The following is a 23,804-nucleotide window of genomic DNA, read 5'->3' as shown; positions in this document are numbered from 1 at the left end:
CTTGAAAGAAGTGAAATCCATTAGCAACGTGAATGAAATGTTCCTGAGTCTTCTAAATCACTCTGTGCCATGGAGGCACATCCGTATTTGGGTCCCTCAAATCCTGCTCCCATTTCTGTAGCAGATCCACATGTGTTCTAGTCACCAGGAATCCCTCCGTAGCTGTGAAGGAAGGGGCAGGGTTTGCTCCTTAATTTTTGCACTCTGAAACTGTGTTTCCTAGATATCTTGGGGCAAGAGCGAATAGCTGGATTCTTCCCATTTTTCACAGACAAGCCAGGAGAGAAAAGCTATGTACAAAATTTAGATGTTAGCTCTGAATTCCGAATCCAACTTGTTTAACTCCAAATTTAACCAGTAGATTTATATGTTCCTTGTTCTGTGAAAGTTCTACCTGGGACTGGAAGCCAGGAAATGAAGTCCCAAGTATGCTACATACCTCTGACATTTTATTTGTGCTGCTACCTATTGGTTAAAGAGGCCAGAGTGCAACCACATGAGTTCTGGACTGGTGAGCTGATGGTGCAGAATTTACAGTTTTTAAGAAGAAACACTGAAGGCTATACCTTTCAAACAAAGGGCAACTAATTAATTGGACTAATAATAAATCTATCATCGTCATGGCAGAATCAATCTTAAATATGGTTCAACTAAAGATGAAACTAAGCAGCTTATTTGTGTCTTTATGACAAGTCTCCAGGCCAATTCCAGCCTTTCTGCTGATGTGGAGGCTCCTGACTGCTGCAGGACTGGTGTGATTCTGCTACATGGTTGAGGGAGGAATAAAGGTAGCATTCAGAAAGCTCAAGTAGGGGATGTATGCACCCTCTGTACCAAGAAGCGCAGCTTTGTGAGGGTACCCTATGTGCGTGCCACCATGCAGAATATGACTGGGATCGGAGGCATGTGAGGACAGTGGATTCATCGGCCATTTTCACTATTTGGGACAGGGACTCTGCTTTCTTTTGTGTCTGTACAGTTCCTAACACATTGCAGGTGCTATCAAAAGCAACAATTGCAGTATCAGCCCCAAAGCAGCTCTGTTGCCTATGGGAGGGTTCCTTCCTCATGGAGCTGCTCATTGCTCAGCCCCAGTTGCTCAGGCTGTGCAGAAGGGAAAGGATTTGCTGTAACATGAACATTTTCCAGAAGCTGTATTCACTGCGGGGCTTGTGCACAAAAACTCAAAACAAGTATCAACTGTGAAAAGTTACCAAGAAGCTCTTAAATACTTACCTTAAGGAAACCATACACCCATCAAACAGGCTTACCCCCTCCCCCACCACCACTTTGAGAGACTGTGAAGGAAGAATTAGATATTTTAATGAAATAGAAACATTACTTACCTGTGCACATATCTGGTGCATTACGTGTCCAAACTCATGGAAGTAAGTCTTCACCTCATCGTGTCGCAGCAATGATGGGCGATCTGATATTGGTTTTGTGAAGTTGGTCACCAGAGCAGCTACAGACATAATTCTGCTGCCATCAGAGCGTAGGCAGCCAGGCTGGAGACCAAAGCATGCTGCATGCCCATACTTCCCTTCTCTGAGCAAGAAAATATACCAAAAGCCATCCTTACACAATAGGCCTATCTTCCACAAGTAACATGGTAAAAAGGGCTGTTTCCCTCTATGATTTTATATGCGGAAGAGACCCTCTTTCTTTTATTAGAAAAACCACAATGAGATAGTGTCCTATGACCTTTATAAAAGTCACTGTGCTTAGGATTCTACTGAGAGCACAAAGAAAAAGTACTTCTAAATCCCCTCACTTTAATATTTAGAGCAGCATCTGCAAGCCTCTTTTTTATTTATATAATATATTATTGAAATCAAAAGTGATAACTCTGCTGCTTCTAAAAGTTAATTTTACTTAATCTGAGACAGGACAATTATAGTAGTATGAAAGACAAATCCCATTCTGTGAAGCATTAGCTTTTGTTACCAACATTTGAGCAGATTTAAAGAATAAAGAACCAGGTTTGCTGTTTTAGCAATGTGATTTTAAAACAAAATGAGTCTCTTAATTAAACTGTTAGTTAATACAGTTAGAAAAATTGTCATAATTAAAAAGTGAGTCACTAAACATGAAGTCCAAAATATTAATGTGCCCCTTCCTTATTGTGGTTTTATGATGCAAAAAGTTAGTGTCATTTCCCCCTTGCTTTTTACATTAATAATACCAGGCCCTCACTTCCCTTTCTTTACTGAAGGACATTGATTAGAGGACCTGCATAATGATGTCATATGAGGTTGTAGCCTGAACTGTAGCATTCCCTGCCCAGCAAAAAGCCAATTTCCAGCACATAGAGAGGGAGAGACCTCAGAGGTTTAAAGGGATCTAAAAATAAGACAAAGTCTCCACAGAGGCACTGGAGACTTAATTGGAGGCCTACGCTAAGAGACCACTTTCAGCAAATTGGAGATTAGTTGGTCTGTGCTACTGGAAAGCCATCTATCTGACCGAAGTGCATTAAGTGCACAGGTCTGCACTCTAGGGTACCTAGCTGACATGTTCTTGTCAAACCCTGCCTAGAGGAAGTCCAGAATGGCAGGAAGAAAGATTTTTAGGCTGAAAGACTATAGGATTTGCACCACTGAGAGTGAAGCCCAAGCCCCATATTATGTGAAGGATGCATGAATTCAAGAAAATGATCAAAAACTTGCCTAAGATGCTCAGACACGTTGGAAGGCTCTACTCAAGGACCAAGCCCGAAGGAACATGAGCCATTTAGGCAAGATGGGGCCTAGATGGGGAATCACCTTCAGTGTGAGACTGACACATCCACTAAAGAAAAGACTATTGGATGAGCATCTCCAACATGGAAGACTCAGCAGAAACTGCCAAAAGGTTCTGGAATGAAACTGTGGCAATGGAACCAGGTCCTGGCACAAGACCAATGTTATCAGCAGGACTGGACTGGACAGATGTGGCTATCAGGAAGAATTGAGTTTTGAGATTCTTTCCAAAGAGGGAAAGACTTTCCCCCTGCATCGTGTTGATGGCTGCCCCAAGGATGGGAGAGTCTTGGTGAAGGAGTCAGGGAATTTTTGCCTGCTCAGTCTAAAGCACTTGCAGACTTCTCCTCAAGGAGATATTGGAGCGAGACACAGAGCAACCTCCTACCACCTAGAGCGGAGAAGAGGTCTCTAGACAATATGCTGGGAACAGGCACAGGGATAAAGAAATAGAAGCAAGGTTCCTCTTAGGAGGCAAAGAGAAGACACATACAGATCACTGATAGGGGATAGAAGGAATTTGACCCTGCTCCCATCAGTAGCTACTAGGGCTGTCGATTAATCGCAGTTAACTCATGTGATTAACTCAAACAAATTAATCGCGATTTAAAAAATTAATTGCGATTAATCGCAGTTTTAATCGCACTGTTAAACAACAGAATACCAACAGAAATTTATTAAATATTTTTGGATGTTTTTCTACATTTTCAAATATATGGATTTCAATTACAACACACAATACAAAGTGTACACTGCTCACTTTATATTATTTTTATTACAAATATCTGCACTGTAAAAAACAAAAGAAATAGTATTTTTCAATTCACCTCATACAAGTACTGTAGTGCAATCTCTTTATCATGAAAGTGCAACTTACAACTGCAGATTTTTTTTGTTACATAACTGCACACAAAAACAAAACAATGCAAAACTTTAGAGCCTACAAGTCCACTCAGTCCTACTTCTCATTCAGCCAATCACTAAGACAAACAAGTTTGTTTACATTTACAGGAGATATGCTGCCCACTTCTTACTTTCTGGTGATGTAAATGAGAACAGGCATTCACATGGCACTTTTGTAGACAGCATTGCAAGCTGTCTACGTGCCAGATATGCTAAACATTCATATGCCCCTTCATGCTTCGGCCACCATTCCAGAGGACATGCTTCCATGCTGATGACACTCGTTAAAAAAATAATGTGTTAATTAAATTTGTGACTGAACTCCTTGGGGGAGAATTGTATGTCCCCGGCTCTATTTTACTGGCATTCTGCCATATATTTCATGTTATAGTAGTCTTGGATGATGACTCAGCACATGTTGTTCATTTTAAGAACACTTTCGCTGCAGATTTGACAAAACGCAAAGAAGGTACCAATGTAAGATTTCTAAAGATAGCTACAGCACTTGACCCACGGTTTAAGAATCTTAAGTGCCTTCCAAAATCTGAGAGGGATGGTGTGGAGCATGCTTTCAGAAGTCTTAAAAGAGCAACACTCCGATGCAGAAACTACAGAACCCAAACCACCAAAAAAGAACCTTCTGCTGGTGGCATCTGACTCAGATGATGAAAGTGAACATGCGTCGGTCTGCACTGCTTTGGATCATTATCGAGCAGAACTCGTCATCAGCATGGATGCATGCTCAAGGGTGCTTGAAGCATGAAGGGACATATGAATCTTTAGTGCATCTGGCACATAAATATCTTGCGATGCCAGCTACAACAGTGCCATGCGAAAACCTGTTCCCATTTTCAGGTGACATTGTGAACAAGAAGTGGGCATTATTTTCTGCAAACAGGGCCATCCCTAGGTGGGTGCAGGGACCAGGACCCCTCCCCCCCCCCAAGCAATGCCGGGAACTGGCAGGGAGGAGCGGGGTGGGCTGGGGTCGCTGCTGCTACTTCCTGCCAGTGAGTGCGGGCCTGACCCCCGCTGCCGACGCCAGGCCCTATAGCCCCCGGGCCAACCTGCCCTCCCCACCCTAACCCCACCTTCCCTGGACCAGCCTAGCAGCCCCTGCACAACATGCACACAGTGCCGTCCCTAGGCTGCGGCGTTTCGGGGTGGCCACCACGGGGCTCCCCGAAGCGCGGGGCTCCCCGAAGCACGGGGCCCAGGACGGCCGCCCCAATTCGCCATACCCTAGGAATGGCTCTGCCTGGAAATGTAAACAAACTTGTTTGTCTGAGTGTTTGGCTGAACAAGAAGTAGGACTCAATGGACTTGTAGGCTCTAAAATTTTACATTGTTTCAATTTTGAATGCAGTTATTTTATGTACATAATTTTACATTTGTAAGTCCAACTTTCATGATAAAGAGATTGGACTATAGTACTTATATTAGGTGAATTGAAAAATACCATTTCTTTTGTTTTTTACAGTGGAAATATTTGTAATAAAAATAAATATAAAGTGAGCACAGTACACTTTGTATTCTGTTATAATTGAAATCAATATATTTGAACATGTGGAAAACATCCAAAAATATTTAAATAAATGGTATTCTATTATTAACAGTGCAATGAATCGCGATTAATTTTTTTAATCGCTTGACAGCCCTACTAGCTACCTGTGGAGAGATGGTGCACCCAGGGCCCACAATAGAGAACTAATGTTCCACATTGTGGTCAGAGTCAAGTTTTAATTTCCTGAGTAATTCTCTGCTCTTTCCTCTACCCAGAAGACTGAGGCTGAATGAGCTCCAGGAGGGTGTTTCAGCCAAAGGCACCAGCTGTTCTGCTCAGTTCCTTCAACATGAACCAGAAAGCAACCTGCAGGGAGTTAAAAAGAGGTGGAGCAGGGTACAAAAATTCCTTCATCCTGATTAGCATCTCCTGCCTGATGGACAGAAGACAGGAACACATCCATCTCTACCAGTGTTGACATGCCATGTGAAAGGCACATTACAAACAAAAGAGAAAAATAAATATCACCTATAGTATTAGCCAGCAATCTCACTTATGTTTGGGTCAGGGATTCTGACCTGAACATAACTATACCCAGCAAAGACAGATGTTAAAAGAAATGGTGTCTGATATTGAAGATATATGCAGATAGAATACAAGTAGCCACATAAATGCTTCCCTCCCAGAAACACCCTGGAATTTAAGCAAGAAAAAAGTTTACTTCCAGATTCATATAACTCCACCCCCAGCTAAGATTAACTCCAGCTTAACACTTTTAAAATAAAGCAATACACTATAGAATTACCTGGGATAGAGGTCTAAGTAGAACTGACCTAAAACTTCTCTTGTTGAATCGTCTTTTACTGTATAAAGAGTAACACTCTCATGCCAAACATGAGCATTGACTACCTGCTCAAATACAAGTCCAAGCAGCTTCTGGTAAATGTTCAATAAGCCTTGTGTAACAGCTTCAACTGGAAAGTATTCCTTGAGCTTCTCTTGATCTATGGAATATTTAAGCTCTTCTGTCTTGTTCATATAATAATGTAAATCCCATGCATTGATTCTTCCATCATAGTCAAAGCCTCTTCCTTCACACTCCTTTTTCTTCAAATCCAGAATAAACTCTCTCTCCTCGTCACCCAGTGGTTTTAGCTTCTTACTTAAATCATCTAAAAATGCAACCAGAGATTTACCTTTGTGTCAACTTGTCTGTTCCATGTTGTACTATGTTACTGCTACTAGTACTGGAGAACTAATTTATTTATTTAGATTTATACAAATATTAAAAAAGGGTATTTATCCAATACCAGCCAGCACAATTTTCCCTTTCTCAATTAATGACTACTTTAATGCTTGCCTTTCTGTTTTGGTTACAGGGATGTCTGAGACATAAGCATGTGCGCTCTTGCACTATCACCACTGGCAAGGGTTAAGTGTCATAGCGTCTTTCATTCTTTTCTAAGGACATCCAAAAGAGAAACAGACTCATAGACTTTAAGGTCAGAAGGGACCATAATAATCATAGGCGCCGACTTTCTGCTCCCGCCGGTGGGTGCTCAACCCCCCTCTGTCCCTGGCCCCGACTCCACCCCTTCCAAGAGGCCCCGCCACCATTCCAACCCCTTCCCCAAAGTCCCCACCCCAACTCTGCCCCCTCCCTGCCCCTATTCTGACTCCTTCCCCAAATCCCTGCCCCGGCCCCTCCTCTTCCCCGCCTCCTCCCCTGAGCGCACCACGTTCCCGCTCCCCCCGCACTTGGGGTGGCCAAACAGCTGTTTGGCGGTGGCTGGGCGGGAAGCACTGGGAGGTAGGCAGAGGAGCGGGGACGCGGTGCGCTCAGGGGAGGAGGCAGGGCGGGGTGGGGGGGGAAGGGAGCTTGGCTGCCGGTAGGTGCAGAGCACCCACTAATTTTTCCCCGTGGGTACTCGAGCCTCAGAGCACCCACGGAGTCGGCGCCTATGATCATAATAATCTCTAGTCTGACCCCCTGCACACCGCAGGCCACAGAACCTCACCCACCCACTCCTGTAATAGATCCCTAACCTTTGGCTGAGTTATTGAGTTCCAGCTAGTTACCTGGAAAATAATTCCCTGTAGTAACTAGCTAACACTGTACTCATCTACCTTAAATCTCTGATGCCACCTCATGTAATTCTGATTTTTCTTCATTATGGTTAGTAGTAGCTACAGTTACAGCACCTATCCTTCAACTGTTTTTTTTATCAGCCATTGGAGGTGTGACATTATGATTCACATTGTACCTTTCCCCCAGATCCTTACAGGGTAACCTCTGTTCTACTCCCAGCTCAAGCCAATTAGCTGAAGGTAGGAGAGTTCCATGTTTTTTGCCTACACTGGATCTTCTCAATAACAGCCCATATTTGCTAGGCCATTAGACATTATGCCCCGTAATTCCACTGATTTTTACATTATTTTTCTATGGAGATAAAGGATCAAAAAGAGTAGAACATTTTATATCAGTGAAACTCCCAGAAAACACAATCTATACTTACTCTGACATTTATACTTGAGTCCTTTTAGAATGTAAAAGTTCTGCAATCAGATTATTTTTTAAATTCTAATATTTCAATACAATAGTGAATGCAAATGTAAATTGTAAGCTTTGGGGGCAGGGACCTCTGTTTCTAATTGTACTTTGAAGTACTGTGTACATTTATATTGCTAATAAATAGTAACAACATACTACTCTCAACAAGGTAGATTAAAAGCGTGTCAAAGGAGTGCACACTTTTTCATCAAATTGTAGGACTTATTGATGATCAACTTCAAATATGAACATTGTTAAAAAACACAGCAGATCAGATCCATATACTTATATGTCTAATAATAATATCAAAAGAAACAGAGCAAATATGATTATTAACTGATGAAACTCTTCTCTCCACAGTAAATAATTACAAAACTTTAGATTTAAAGGACACAATCTTAGAAAATTAATATATGGGCTTGTATTGTAAGTCCCAATGACATACAAGGACTAATTTTCAAGTCTCACACGCAATCTTAAAACAAATAATACAAAAACAAACAAGTAAACAGAAACCAAACAGCATTCGCGGCTGACATGCAGTTATAGAAGCCTATTTAGAATAATACAGAAAAATATGTTTATTCCAAGTTATAGTTGATACTTTGATATTTTAAATGCACTAAAAAAATAATAATAATAAAGCAGTTCCCAAAATGTATGTTCCTATCAAAACCACAGCTAGGTCCACTGGTAAATATGTATATTTTTGTATTACCAAACATGCTGCTAAATTCATGTCATACTATATGTGAAATGTTATAAGAATTACAGTTGCAAGTTAGAATTTCCTGACTTTTGTACATCAAAATCTCAATGTTACTGTTGCACTAATTTATCTGTAGTTTTTTTTAAATATAATCTTCTTGGTTAAAATACATGTGCATAGAAAAAACCCCGAATATTGATTAAACCCATTTATACATGCAGTATATCTTGAGCTGCACGCACGACTATCTTAGACCTTGATTCTGCAACCAGTTACACATATACTTAAGCGTATGCACATGAGTTGCCCCATTAAAGTCAACAGGACGACTTGTGTGCATAAGACACATGCGTAACTGTTTGCAGGATGTAGAAAATCATGTATTGTGCAGTTCACAGTTTTCAAACATAATTACTTCAAGAACAAATTTTTTCATGTGTGAAAAGGCCCTTGTCCTCATTGAAGAGTCAAGCCATGACAAATTTCAATTTGCGGAGTTAATAATTTAAAATAAAAATTCTGAACAGATTTGTTTTTAAAATACTTGGATACTAACAAAAGGTTGAAAAGAATTTAAATTAGTAAAATATAAAAAAAAGATTAGATGCATAGATAAAGGGCTGTTTTGTCAAGGTGGTTTTTAGGGATGGTTATAGTGAAAAAAGCAGACAAATTAAAGATACAGTTTTTAAAATGTCATACAACTGGCATTGTTTTGTATACCGTACAGAGCCTTTATTTTCTGCATACTACTCCAAATAACTGCAATTCTGCCTGTATTGTGATAACACAAAAAATATTTAAAACACAGTAGTTGCCAGATTAATTCCAAGGTATTTTGTTTTAGAAGTCTTTATTGCCTTGAGCGAAGGGAGAAAACTCAATCTCTGGAGAAATTGAGTTCAGCACTTTGTATTACTATGATGTTAATGCTGAGCTCCTGCTCTATATTAATTTCTAATGTAGCCCAGGGTTTCAGTTGGCAGACTTCAAGTTGCTCAGTGAAATCAGTTCAGCTGTTACCATCACATCCACTCTCCCACATAGAAAAATCTCAAAATGGCTAAAAGTTATGAATATTTTTGAATTATAATGAAATCCATGATTACTGTGATAGCCATGACAAGCCTTGCTTGTATGAATAAACACACCACTGTCAGTTATCTTAGCCAAGATAAATATTACTAGGGCCATGTCAAATGCTAAATAATGGAAGCAAGTACAGCGTGAGAGCTTTTTTTCCTTTCTCTAAAGCACCGATTAGAAGCAATTGCTGAGGACAGGACAGTCAGCTAGATGGATCAGTTGCTTGTTTCAGGGCAGCAATTCCTACACAGCTGTTTAATAGAAGTTTTTCACTGCAGTTATTGAAGCAAGAATACACTGACATGGGAAATGAGATCACAAAACAGATTACTAGAAAGGAAAACCCCTTGATGCATTAAGTAATTTTAAATTGTTCCTCTGGAAACTCTTACAGCCTAAGAACTCTCTTATCCTCTCTATTCATACCAGAACTCCCATTACATTTAACACACTTGGAGAACAGACTCTTAAAAATATTAAAAGGGGTGGGGCAGAGAGCTCCTGTTCCAAATGAACCGTCTGTGCTCCAGTTTCATATTTAAGTTTCCCTGGGGTACAGAGACATGTTGCAGATCTAAATATAAAGTATAACACACAAATAAAAACAAACCTAAAAAGGTTGTTACATTATCCATGCTCTTTGCAGTGTTCACCTCCAGTACAAAGTTGGCATGTGTACTGTACCCAAGAAGCTCTGCTACTTTTGCCCTTAAGGGAAGCAACTGCCGAAGAATATTAGTATTTTCCTAGGAAAAAGAAGGCAAGGTTATGATGAATTAAAGACAACTAAATTCATATGATCAAAACAATAATTTGAATAAAATTTGAACTAAAATCATAAGGAATAGCAGACATTTTAAATGAAACATATTGAGATTATTACTCAAAAATGTTATAAGTAAAAATGTATTTTTTGGTAGGATTCCTGAAATTTTTGATGGCACAGTATCTACAATTTGATGGAAAGTGGTCAGAGTCCTGATTTTTCTAAGCAGTCAGGATAATTATCATCATTCATTTCATTTCACTGAAACCAAATGGCAACAGTTTCTTTTTAAGGTTACAAATCTGAGCACTAGGAAGAGCATTATTGGGGTTTTTTGGTCAATTAGAAGTTGAGTAAAATTTATAAAAATATAGTTGTGGTGTGCATTCCAAATGCAAACAAAGCCATGCCCAGCATTTGTTAAAAATGGTGAAATCAAGAATGTCTCTACATTGTAGCTCCCAATCTGGATAAGTGAGATGTCTCAGGATCAGAAGGAAATACTTTTAAAAAGCTATTTTTAGAGTAAGTTCAACTATGGGCCCATCAGCCTTGAATGTGTATCCCTTTAAATATGCTAGATATGTAGTGTTCAATTCTTAGTGCTGTTTTATCTTATCTTGTACTTTTCACATTTGCCAGTGTACCAAGTACAAAAGCTCAGTTAGGCAATTGTTCTCTAATTAAATGCCTGAATGACAATTAAGGACACATGGGCAAACCCCTACTTCTATTAAAATCACCATCAAGACATCAATGTCCTCACAGACAGAACATGGGGTGTTAAAGTCCCATCTGAAAGAATCAAAAGAATAAACTACGTGTAACCTGGAAGTATGAAAGGCAAAATCAATGCTGACAAGTTTGAACCTGTGGTGCCAGGGTGTCTAGACCGTACAAATCTAATGTTTTGACCACTAAACTATCCCCTGCAGCTCAGTCAACAGGAGAATCCCTGTTTTTCATTTTTTCCCCCACCTATTCACATTGCCCGTGCTACAGCCATCTTCTCAGCCACAGCGTATTTAGCTGGACTCACTCTGGAGCTCACTACTTCTGTCCTTTAATTGGCAAGAGAGGTCACTGTAGAGCAGTATAAAGTGCCTCCTAGCATTCCCACTCACTACTTGTCTGTGGAATGAGAAACTGAGGTCTAGATCCAGGTTCAATGCCAAGTCTTAGAGCCTGATTCCTATTTACACGAAGGGCTTTTTACACTGTTCTACTAGGGTAAAGGGACCATAAAGTGAGCATAAATTCATTGTCCACTTTACTGCCCATTTACACTGCCAGAGCAATATAACGAGTCTTAGTGAGAGACTTGACTTTGAACCTGGAATTTTAGGACCCCCCAGTAGGAACCCACTTAAGGATCCTCATTCCACAGACCAGTAGTGAGTGAGTGCTAGCGTCAAGCCTCTATCTCCAGTAGGACAGTGCCTAACACTAAAATTATGTCGATGGGCTGGACCTCAACTGCGAATATATGACAATTTGTTCTAGAAAATAAGATCTTCTCTACCACAATTTTTTCCTGTAAATATAATGTTGTGTAAAGGTTTGAGTACTGATGAATATTGGCAGCAACACAGTCTTATTCTTTCCTTAAAACATCTACAATAGCTCATATTTGTGTTAATAAAAGATATACTCAAGTACACAGAGTAGATACACTATGCTACTATACTACGTACTGCCACATAACACTCCTTTTTTAAGTGTGGTTCCTTTTATAAGATCAGGAATACTGAAAGGACTGAAGCACAATCTTCTATGGTTTCATGTTTATCATGAGAGCAAAGTGGAAAACAATTACAAGCCTGCTGGCTTCAAAAAGGAGAGATTTGCATGAAAGCAAACCGAGATATTTTAATCAAAATCAAATCATAATAGAGAGAAATAAATCTAATCAGGTACTAAATCATGACTGTATGGAAAAGATGAATTAGCTTACTGGAACAGAGAAAGAAAAAGCAGTTTACTTGTGAGGTGGTTTATTAATATTGCATGTTATGCTAATATTTCTAGCTACCAAACAGCACTTTAAAGAAGTAATTTGATCCTATTGGTAAATAAATCTCCTAGCCATGTTTTCCAGAACACTAGGTAAGAATTTATTATGGAAGTATAAAATAAAAATGGGATGAGTTGCCATACATTTTCTGCACTTTTACCTCAAGAATTTGTCATTAACCGATTAAAACTAACATTTAGAAAGATTAGTTACAGAAATATATTTTTGTTGGAGATGCTGGCATATTTTTAAAAAACAAAAATCTCTATGGATCACTAAGATTAGCATGACTTTATTAGAGTATATTTTGTGGGCAAGTACTTGGATAAACTAAGTAGCCGGGAGATCAGTTCATTTAGATATGTGCACTATTTATTTTAAAACCTTGTGACAGGTTTTACAGACTTTGCAATATGCACAGTAATTGTGTGTGTTTACTTAAACGTACAGTTGTTTGGAAAGGGGAAAAGGTAGTAAAATCTAACTAGGTAGAATTTACTGCTTAAAATAAATTCTTAACAATGCTGTCCAAGAAGATTCTTCAGACAGCGAGTGAATGGAAGCAGCAGACAGACCTGGACTGATTTTTGTATAAAAATGATCTACAGTCAAATAGGCAGTTATGGCCTTCTTTTATTAATTGTATTGAATTTCATTATTAGAAATTCTAAAGTACCAGCTGATTAATACATTTTTTATCTACTACCATTACTAGCCATACTTAGAATTTCATAAATTAAATATCTGATGTACCTCCTTGCATCTTGTGTTAAAGGCAGTTTCCATTTTTCTTCTTGTTTCTGGAACACAGCACTTTTTCATGACAGAAAAATAGTGGGGATACTTTAAGGTAACTTTATACTTGTTCTTTTCAGTCTTCTCTAAACTATTAATAAAGTCATCAGGAAGGGCTTCTGTGGAATATAAATAAACAACATTCAAAAAAGGATTTTTCAAGTATAAATTCTTTTTTAAAAATATCAGAACAATGTTTAGTGCATAAAACAGTAATTCATTTGTTTTACTACAGACCAGTTTAATATAAGAAACATAAGAACAACAGTCCATATAGTGCAGAACCCTGTCTTCTGAAAATGGCCAGTGCCATATGCTTAGAGGGAATGAACAGAACAGGGCAATTTATCAAGTGATCCATTCCCTGTCATCCAGTCCCAGCTTCTGGAAGTCAGAGGTTTACAGACACCCCGAGCATCTGGTTGCATCCCTGACCATCTTGGCTAATAGCCATTGATGGACTTATCCTCCACTAACTTATCTAATATTTTTTTTTGAACAGTTATACTTTTGGCCTTCACAACATCCCCGGGCAACAAGTTCCACAGGTTGACTGTGCATTGTGTAAAGAAGTACTTCCTTACGTTTGTTTTAAACTTGATGTCTATTAATTTCATTGACAGGTTTCAGAGTGGTAGCCGTGTTAGTCTGTATCAGCAAAAACAACGAGGAGTCCTTGTGGCACCTTAGAGACTAACCATTTTATTTGAGCATAAGCTTTCCTGGGCTAAAACCCATTTCATCAGATGCATGGAGTGGAAAATACAGTAGCGACATATAAATACACAGCATATGAAAAGATGGGAGTTGCCGTACCAAGTGGGGGGGGGGGGGGTCAGTGCTAACGAGCCAATTCCCTAACGAGAGGGAATAGCCAACTGTGGAAGTGGGCTATTCTCAACAGTTGACAAGAAGGGAGGAAAAATCACTTTTGTAGTGCTAATGAGTTCAATGTAATCAAGGTGGCCCATTTCAAACTGTTGACAAGAAGGTGCAAGTATCAGCAGGGGAAAAATTAGTTTTTGTAGTAACCCATCCACTCCCAGTCTTTATTCAGGCCTAATTTGATGGTGTCCAGTTTGCAAATTAATTCCAGTTCTGCAGTTTCTCGTTGGAGTCTGTTTTTGAAGTTTTTGTTGTTGAAGAATTGCCACTTTTAAGTCTGTTATTGAGTATCCAGAGAGATTGAAGTGTTCTCCTATTGGTTTTTGAATGTTATAATTCTTGATGCTTTATTCTTGATTCTTTTGCGTAGAGACTGTCTGATTTGGCCAATGTACATGGCAGAGGGGAACTGCTGGCACATGATGGCATATATCACATTGGTAGATGTGCAGGTGAACGAGACCCTGATGGTGTGGCTGATGTGGTTAGGTCCTATGATGGTGTCCTTTGAATAGATATGTGGACAGAGTTGCCACCGGGGTTTGTTGCAGGGTTTAGTTCCTGGGTTAGTGTTTTTGTTGTGTGGTGTGTAGTTGCTGGTGAGTATTTACCTGAAGCAAATATCCCCCGCTTAGTCGTCTCTTTAATACGTTCAACTGTCCCAGTCTTTTTAATCCCTACTCATCTGGAAGCTGTTCCAGACCCCTAATCATTTTTGTTGTGTTTCTCTGTACCTTTTCCAAATTTTAATACATCTTTTTTGAGATGGGGTGACCAGAATTGCATACAGTAATCAAGGTGTGGGCACACCATGGATTTATATAGTGGCATTATGGTATTTCTGTTTTATTATCTATTCTTTTTCCTAATGGTTCCTAACATGGTAGCTTTTTGGACTGCCGCTGCACATTGAGCAGATGAACTATCCACAATGACTCCAAGATCTCTTTCTTGAGTGGTAACAACTAATTTAGATCCCATCATTTTGTATAAATAGTTGGGATTATGTTTTCCAATGTGTATTACTTTGTACTTATCAACAGTGAATTTAATCTGCCATTTTGTTGCCCAGTTTTGTGAGATCCCTTTGTAATTCTTCACAGTCAGCTTTGGACTATCTTGCTTAATTTTGTGTTGTCTGTAAACTCTGCCACTTTACTGTTCACCTGTTTTTGCAGATCATTTATGAACAGCACTGGAGCCAATATATATCCTTGGGGGACCCCACTGTTTACCACTTTCCATTGTGAAAACTGACCATTTATTCCTACCCTTTGTTTCCTATCTTTTAACCAGTTACCAATCCATGAGAGGACCCTCCTTATCCCCTGGCTTCTTACTTTGCTTAAGAGCCTTTGGTGTGGGACCTTGTCAAAGGCTTTCTGAAAGTCCAAGCGCACTGTAACAACTGGACTACCCTTGTCCTCATGCTGGTTGACACCCTCAGAAAATTTTAAGAGATTGGTGAGGCATGATTTCCCTTTACAAAAGCTATGCTGACTCTTCTCCAACATAACATGTTTGTCTGTGTGTCTGATAATTCTGTTCATTACTATAGTTTCAATCAGTTTGCTTGGTATTGAAGTTAGGGTTACCGGCCTGTAATTGCCAGGATTGCCTCTGGAGCCTTCTTAAAAAAGAAAAAAAAAATCCATGTTACATTAACTATCCTCCAGTCATCTGGTACAGAGACTGATTTAAGTGATAGGCTACATACCATAATTAGTAGATCTGCAATTTCATATTTAAGTTCCTTCAGAACTCTTAGGTGAATACCATCTAGTCCTGGTGACTTATTACTGTTTAAATTATCAATTTATTCCAAAACCTCCTCTACTGACACCTCAATCTGGAATAGGTCCTCAGATTTGTCACCTAAAAAGAATGGCTCATATGTGGGAATCTCCCTCACATTCTCTGCAGTGAAGACAAATAAAAAGAATTCATTTAGCTTCTCTGAAATTGCCCTGTCTTCTTGAGTGCCCTGTTAGCACCTTGATCGTTCAGTGGCCCCAGTCACTGTCAGGCTTCTTGCTTCCGATGTACTTAGAAAGAAGTTTTGCTGTTAGATTTTGTGTCTTTTGCAAGTTGTTCTTCAAATTCTTTTCTGGCCTGCCTAATTATACTTTTACACTTCACTTGAAAGAGTTTATGCTCCTTTCTATTTTCCTCAGTACAGTTTGACTTTCAATTTTTAAAGGATGCTTTTAACATCCATTTACATTCTGCTGTTTAGAAACAGTGGCATTTTTCTGGTCCTCCTCCTGTTTTTTTTTTTTATTTGGGATATACATTTAGTTTGACCCCCATTATGGTGTTTTTAACTAGTTTCCATGCAGCTTGTCTGTATTCCACTCTTATTTGTGTTCCTTTCAATTTCCATTTAAGCAGCTTCCTCATTTTTGTGTGGTTCACCTTTTTGAAGGGAAATACTACTGTGGGGAGCTTCTTTGGTATTTTTACCCCTCCCCCCATATAAGGGTGTTAAATTTAATTATAGTTCATTACTGAGTGGTTCAGCAGTATTCACATCTTGGACCAGATTCTGTGCCCCACTTTGGACTATATCAAAAATTGCCTCTCCCCTTGTGGGTTCCAGGACTAGCTGCTCCAAGAAGCAGTCATTAATGGTGCCTAGAAATTTTATCTCTGCATCCCATCCTGAGGTGACATTTATCCAATAAATATGGTGATGGTTGAAATCCTCCTTCATTATTCGTTTTTTGTTTTTGTAGCCCCTCTAATCTCCTAGGCCATTTCACAATCACCTTCACCATCCTGGCCAGGTGGTCGGTAGTATATTCCTACTGCTATTGTCTTGTTATTCAAGCATGGAATTTTTATCCAGGGAGATTTTATGTTACTATTTAATTCATTATGATTTTTACTTTAGGCACCTCTCGGCTTTCCTCCAGATCGTAGTTTAAAAACTCCTCTACGAAATACAGCCCTACATGTTACGATTAATTGTTAGTGACTTTTTTAAATCAAATCAAACAATATTAAAATTATGAACACCTCACTTATAAGAAGCAGAAATATATTTAACAAGATAATCCCATTTAAAAACAGATTATAGTTTTAAAAATCTCTAATTTTATTTAACTCATAAAATACATTTGACAGAGTGACCTCCAGACCCGGGATCACCAAATCCTTTACAGAGACAGAGAATCATACAATAAACCGAAAATGAAGGCTTTAAAGTAATATTTAAATCAGGGAAGTAGCTTAACTTCCTGAACAGCAGAAAAGTGTTTTAGATAGATGGAACACTACAAATGGAGTGTGAAGCCCAATGGTGGAGACATGAGGGGAGAGGACAGAGAAAAGCAAAGATGGGAAGAGTAGAGTGGGCTGGCAGGGCAATAAGTAATACAAGACCTGAGAGATTAGGTGGAGCAAGTCCATTAAGAATTTTTAATTACACAAAGGCAATCCTGAGTTGGATCTGGAGAAGGATAGGAAGCCAGTACAGGCTGTAACAGTGTTACAATTTCATTTCCTAGATACTGTATGACAATTGAACCTTACCTAAGAACTGCACAGAAAGGATTCCTGAAATTTAACTGCAGTTCTAAAGAAAGAGAAATACAATACTCACGAAGTTCATCCTTAGAAAACATAAGAAATGTGTTTTCCTCATTGAGGTTTTTGTTGAAGTCTATACACAGCTCACTCAATTTTTTCTTCATGGTCTTTATTTCCTAAATTGAATATAAATTGAACTGACCATCACAAACCAAAATTGTAACTACCTATTGCTGCCCTACATGTACAAAGAATTTAACTTTCTCTAAGATTTTCTTTTACCCCAAACTTACATGTTAGAAGTATATCTTCTTAACTCACAAGGGATTGGTCATGTAAATCAGTGTTTCTCAACCTTTTTTTCATTTGCGGACTCCTAAAAAGTTTCGAATGGAGGTGCGGCCCCCTTTGGAAATTTCTAATGGAGGTGTAGACCCCTTTGGAAATCTATTGTCTGTATAGATAGCTGAATTATGTTCAGTCAGTTTTCAGTCTACGTCTTTTGTGGGTTCCTTAGACATAGTCCGTGGACTCCCAGTGGTTCCAGGACCACAGGTTGAGAACCACTGATGTCAATAATGCTCTAAAGTAGTTTTATGTATTAACGTTTAGTTCCTCTCTCTCTCTCTCTCTCATTTGAAAAGTCTAAATTTAATTTTAAATAAAATTTGCTGTTGTATTTCAATGGGAATTGCTGTCCTAAAGATAACCGGTAGATGGCTCCAAAAGGAGCAGAGAGACAACAAAGGTGTGTCAACAAGCTGCTGAAAAATTAAATCGCTCCTAGACTAGTTTGGGACCTTTAAATATATGGCATAAAGAAAATAACATCTATGAAAGAGAACAGCATTACAAAATCTTTTCTTAAACACAAGAAATTGGATGAGCAAAATATTTTTGACATATCAGGCTGACTTCTGGGGTGTTCTGGCTCCTTGCCACCAAATTTACATACATATAGTTTGTATACATTGTGATTCATTTGTTTCTGCTGCTGGTGAGATTTTAATAATAGTCAAGATTTTACTTCACTCTGAGCCACCAACAGTCTCCTTACATATAGTTTCTAATGATCTTCTAGAGGCATCAAGAACCTTAACATAATATAAATATGCATAACCGAGATTTAAGCTCCTGTCAATTGAAGGGTTTGCACTGGGAACAATTACCAGGGAAAGACAGAGGGTCACTTCAGGTTCACAAGTCTGTGCTGTTAAATAGTGTGACAAGATGGGTGAGGTAATATCTTTTATTGTACCAACTTCTGTTGGTGAAAGAGACAAGCTTTCGAGCTTACACAGAGCTCTTCAATTTTTGGGTGCTCAATTTTGGATGTCCTAAAGAGGCCTGATTTTTAGGGAGTGCTGCCTTCCACTTTCTGATAATCAGGCTCCTTTTAAGTTGTCTCAAGTTAGTTACTCAAAAATTCAGGAATTTAAAATCATTACCTGCTTTCAAAAATCTTGAGCTTATTTTAAAATCTTTTATTTTTACTTCTTTGTCTTGTACAAATTATCATCATTACAGTCTCTAAGAGTAAGGATGGCCTCAAAGCAGCACTTAACTGAGACCTGAGCACACAAGCAAAAATATACACTTAGGAAATTCTTCATAGCAGTGAAACCATACTTTCTTCATATTATAAAAATAGGAAACCCATACTCACATTCTGTACTTCTTTGGGAAGATGGAGTCCATTCCTTTTTCCCATTTGAATTGACTTTTCTAAGTATCGCTTAGCTTCAGGCTTTAGATGTCCAAGATCACATATTTGCTGAAATTATATTAAATGGAAGATGACGAGTAGAAAAAACAGGAGTATTCCAATGTGTAAAATTCTATTACTACAATTAAAATTAAGGACAAAAGTTCCATAATTCCAAATTGAATTTGTTAGGCCCCATGTGGGATTTTTTTCTTAACTCACTTTCACCCTAACAACCACCTCTTAAAACACACTTTTAAACCGAAATATCACTATAGCTGCCTTGAAGGTGTCTAATGCTCCATCCTGCAAACATTTGTGCACAGGCTTAATTTCATGAACATAAATAGTCCCTTTCACTTTAAGTAGGCTAGTCATGTGTTTAAAGATAAGCAATGGTGTAAGATTTTACAGCAATCATGGACTTAATGTGTTATGGTGTGAATTTTAAACTTCTAATTATTAATGATATTTCACCTCACCCAATGTTTCTCTGATGTACAAGATTTGTGACAGAGGTTCTAAATTTGAGTACTTTACCTTACATGATTATTCTGAGTTTTTCAGAATTAAGGATAATTGCTTTTTGAATGTCACTTTGCTGATATTTACATAATATAATTTTTAATTTCAGTTTTGAACAACCATAATATTCCATGTATTGTGTGAACAAGTCTTTAAGGAGAACTAAAAAAAGGAGACAATGTGGAATATTGGAAACTAGGGTAGTAGCAACTGTTTAAACCAGGCTGAGTTTTCTAAGGATGTGTTGGTGGGGAGGTTTGATAACATTCTTAAGCATGCCCCTGCTAGCCAGTGTGTGCAGTTGTTAGGAATGAGTAGGCTTAATATTATCACTTCATCATACACATTAAAATTAAGAATCTATTATAAACACCTATATTCAAGGGTTTAAATCACTGGAGTAAAAATTTCCTATAGAAGGAGATCTGGAATATACATCTACCACAAACTTAGGATGGAATTTTTTCCTTCATATTTGGAAAAAGCTTTTTTATTTGATTAGACATAAAAAAAACCCATTTTCAAAAAATATTGGTGGAGGAGGATGTATAAGAGTGATTTAGGAAGTAACATAAGCACGATAAATAACTTTAGCAGACTCAGGCCTGCATTAAGGGAGTAAAAATGGGCCTGGGGTCAGAGAGATCTAGGAGATCCTAGATCAGGGGTAGGCAACCTATGGCACGCGGGCCGAAGGCGGCACGCGAGCTGATTTTCAGTGGCACTTACACTGCCCAGGTCCTGGCCACCGGTCTGGGAGCTCTGCATTTTAATTTAATTTTAAGTGAAGCTTCTTGAACATTTTAAAAACCTTATTTACTTTACAGACAACAATAGTTTAGTTATATATTATAGAGTTATAGAAAGAGACCTTCTAAAAATGTTAAAATGTATTACTGGCACGCGAAACCTTAAATTAGAGTGAATAAATGAAGACTCGGCACACCACTTCTGAAAGGTTGCCGACCCCTGTCCTAGATGTTAAATTATAACATCCAACTTTTCGTGGGATACTACGAAAATACATAATATGAGATTCTCAGGGGCCCTGTTTCCACTGTACTGTTAACCTGGCCCTAAGCAGGCTCATGATGTTTAAATTAAGAATCCATGCTTTAGCCCTGAAAATTCCATGGAAATCCTAAATTGATAGAAATACTACATTGAAATAAACTAGGCTGGATTTTATTAAATTGGCTACAATGTTTTCAATGGTTTTAATTCAGTCTCTCCTCTTCCTTTAGAAACTCACTTGGAAAAGTCATTCTCCAGGTGCAGTTGAGGCAACAACCTGCAAGAGCAGAGGAGTCGTGCATCATAATCTGGAAGTGGCAAGATTCAGCCTGGTCTTGGTGGAAGCAAATTACACAGCCTCATGTCCTCCACCAAAAATGTTCTTCTCCCAGACATTGTGAATTTTAGGAGTATTCAGATCTGAGATCTTAGCCCAGATCACATATCAGTGTTAAATAGATGATTAATAAATATCTGCATATTCTTGTATTGTTTAAACGAAGGGGGAAAACCCTCAAACTAATTTAAAGGATTAACAAAAAGAAATTAGAAACACTATAGTATTCTGAAATAGATGTAAATGCCAAATATCGTCACAAAGGGAAAATAAATAGAAAGAATACCAAGGTGAATATGAAATAATTCTGTTAACCAAATATAAATATCTACAATAATTACTGTCGGTCTTCACACATGACTGCTACAAATGCCCATAAATATGAACATAAGAACGGCCGTACCGGGTCAGACCAAAGGTCCATCTAGCCCAGCATTATTGACTTCTAGAATAATTTAAACAATAAAAAAAATGTAGTCATTCCTAACTCCAATGAAGTAAGAAACAGTGAATGAGTGTGTACATAAGCGTATCTGGCAGCCAAATATCAATGTGAGAGAATGCACCTTTTCCCCCAGGTTTCTATCTGGTAAAGGTTTTCTTTAAGCAAAATCCTTAGCTTTTTGAAGCAAGAGAATTTAAATGAGGCCCCTCATGTAACACATACACTACAGCTCTATTGAGTTGATAGTGGATTTAACAGCGATTGAGATTAATGAAGTGATGGGGATATTGAAAAGCACAGCATGTACTAATTTATTGGAAAAAAAAGTTTCACTCCTGGCACCTTACATATTCCTCTACAGGTTATTTTTAGTTATCTTCATTGTCATTTACCTGCAAATAAACAATCCTCTGAAACACATCTTCTCTCATGCTCATCTCCACATCAAAATAAGAAAGTCTTTTGTCAGCTTCTGTGCTTGCTGAGCGCACATCTTTGTTGGACGAGACATGCTGCGGGAAATCCAGCATGCTTCTTTCCACTGTTAAAATAAAAATACATTTTAAAAAATGCACCGAGCACTTACAATGCAGTCAGTCCATGTTCATTTTTTTCAAGATGAGGAACTTTCTAGGAATAGACAAGTTATTTTAATAAATCATTCTATTTAGTTTTTACACAAGCTTTCAGAAATAAACTTATATAAACAGATACCTGAAGCAACCACTGATTAGGATTGACAGATAATGAATTGATTACAGATTATGTAAAAAATGAACCAATACAATTATATACACAGCAGCAATTACAATTAGAACAAATGCATATTTCACTGATGGTGTATATTATCAAAGCCTAACTGCCCTGGCAAATGTCCCCACTTTAATCATTCCACAAGGTCAATTTTGAGTTAGTAGACGTTTAATACAGATATATTTAAAGCATTGAAGTAATTTTATGTTTTGAAATTAGATGAATCTTTTAAAAGTACAGAAAGTAGATATTTTTAAATACATTATTTTTAATGGATGTCACAGATTCTCTCTCTAGAATATTGGAAGTAGCAAGTTTTGAATCTTAACAATTCTCTCTCAAATTATTCAAAAATTGGCAGGAGAAAATACAGATATGACCAAGTCTGTTTATTACTAATAAAAGCAAGCAATAAGAAAACTGAGGGAGATGATGTGTGATTATTTTGGACTATCAGAGATCACAAGCTAACATAATTTTGAATGGAAATGAAAAATAAACTAAATTCTCAGCAATGCTGTCGTGCCCCTGTACTAATAACAAATATGAACATAGGTCCTATAATTAAAAAAGTAGTTGAAACGACTAGCTATATTAATTAATTAGGACTTGATTAAACCTAATTATAGTTTTGCCTTTTAAAAAAGTGCTAATATCCTGCATGTTATGCTTTGTTCAAACATTTTACACAAAAGTGTAACAAATGCTTTTTGTCCTGGGAGACCGTTCATACTACTAGCAAATGAAGGTTCTAAAGATTATTTGGTTACAGATTTTAAGATGAACCGAAAAAGCTTTGTGAAAAACTAAGACACTATACACAACCAAACACTGTGGCATCTTGTCTCTCTCTCTCTCTCAAAATCATGGGATGCACATACAAATGTGGTTTACCCTCCCCACCAATCTGTAGGGCCTGAACTTTATTTGTTTTGTGGGTGTTATAGTAAGATGGTTCAAATGAAGTAGTGAGTTTTACATTTTGCTCTGAAGCTCCTGAGGTTTGTGGTCATCTGGGTCTTTTCTGTGAATGAGTTCCAGGTACATGGGCCAGTTACTGGGAAAGCTCTCTCCCCTGCTCATGTGAGTGTAATGTTCAAGACTGACAGTTCCAAGGTTAATAGGCAGCAGAATTAAAACAAACAAAAAGGATGTATTTTTTCCACACACAGTCAACCTGTGGAACTCCTTGCCAGAGGATGTTGTGAAGGCCAAGACTATAACAGGGTTCAAAAAAGAACTAGATAAGTTCATGGAGGATAGGTCCACCAATGGCTATTAGCCAGTATGGACAGGGATGGTGTCCCTAGCCTCTGTTTGCCAGAAGCTGGGAATGGGCGACGGGATGGATCACTTGATGATTACCTGTTCTGTTCATTCCCCCTGGGGCACCTGGCATTGGCTACTTTCAGAAGACAGGATACTGGGCTAGATGGACCTTTAGTCTGACCCAGTATGGCCGTTCTTATGTATTTACGGTTCTAATGGAATGCTGCTGTTGTGAGAGGTCATCATCACATATCATGAGTGATCCCTTAGG

The 23,804-nt window shown here is 38.3% G+C and overlaps 1 protein-coding gene across 1 annotated transcript in view; it reads right to left on the bottom strand.

Moving 5' to 3' along the window:
* NLN (neurolysin) overlaps window positions 1-23,804 on the bottom strand; it is a 59,004-nt gene that overhangs the window by 15,438 nt on the left and 19,762 nt on the right. The window contains exons 3-9 of the mRNA XM_065406625.1: window positions 21,904-22,052; window positions 19,152-19,259; window positions 17,559-17,661; window positions 13,028-13,188; window positions 10,105-10,240; window positions 5,954-6,320; window positions 1,347-1,548 (exon numbers count right to left, since the gene is read on the bottom strand). Coding sequence (XP_065262697.1) covers window positions 1,347-1,548; window positions 5,954-6,320; window positions 10,105-10,240; window positions 13,028-13,188; window positions 17,559-17,661; window positions 19,152-19,259; window positions 21,904-22,052 — 1,226 coding nt within the window. The remainder of the gene's footprint in view (window positions 1-1,346; window positions 1,549-5,953; window positions 6,321-10,104; window positions 10,241-13,027; window positions 13,189-17,558; window positions 17,662-19,151; window positions 19,260-21,903; window positions 22,053-23,804) is intronic.

This window comes from Emys orbicularis, chromosome 6 (assembly GCF_028017835.1).
Source record: "Emys orbicularis isolate rEmyOrb1 chromosome 6, rEmyOrb1.hap1, whole genome shotgun sequence".
Lineage (NCBI taxonomy): Eukaryota > Metazoa > Chordata > Testudines > Emydidae > Emys > Emys orbicularis.
Note: the sequence above shows the minus strand (reverse complement) of the source record. Positions and strands in the feature narration are given on the sequence as shown.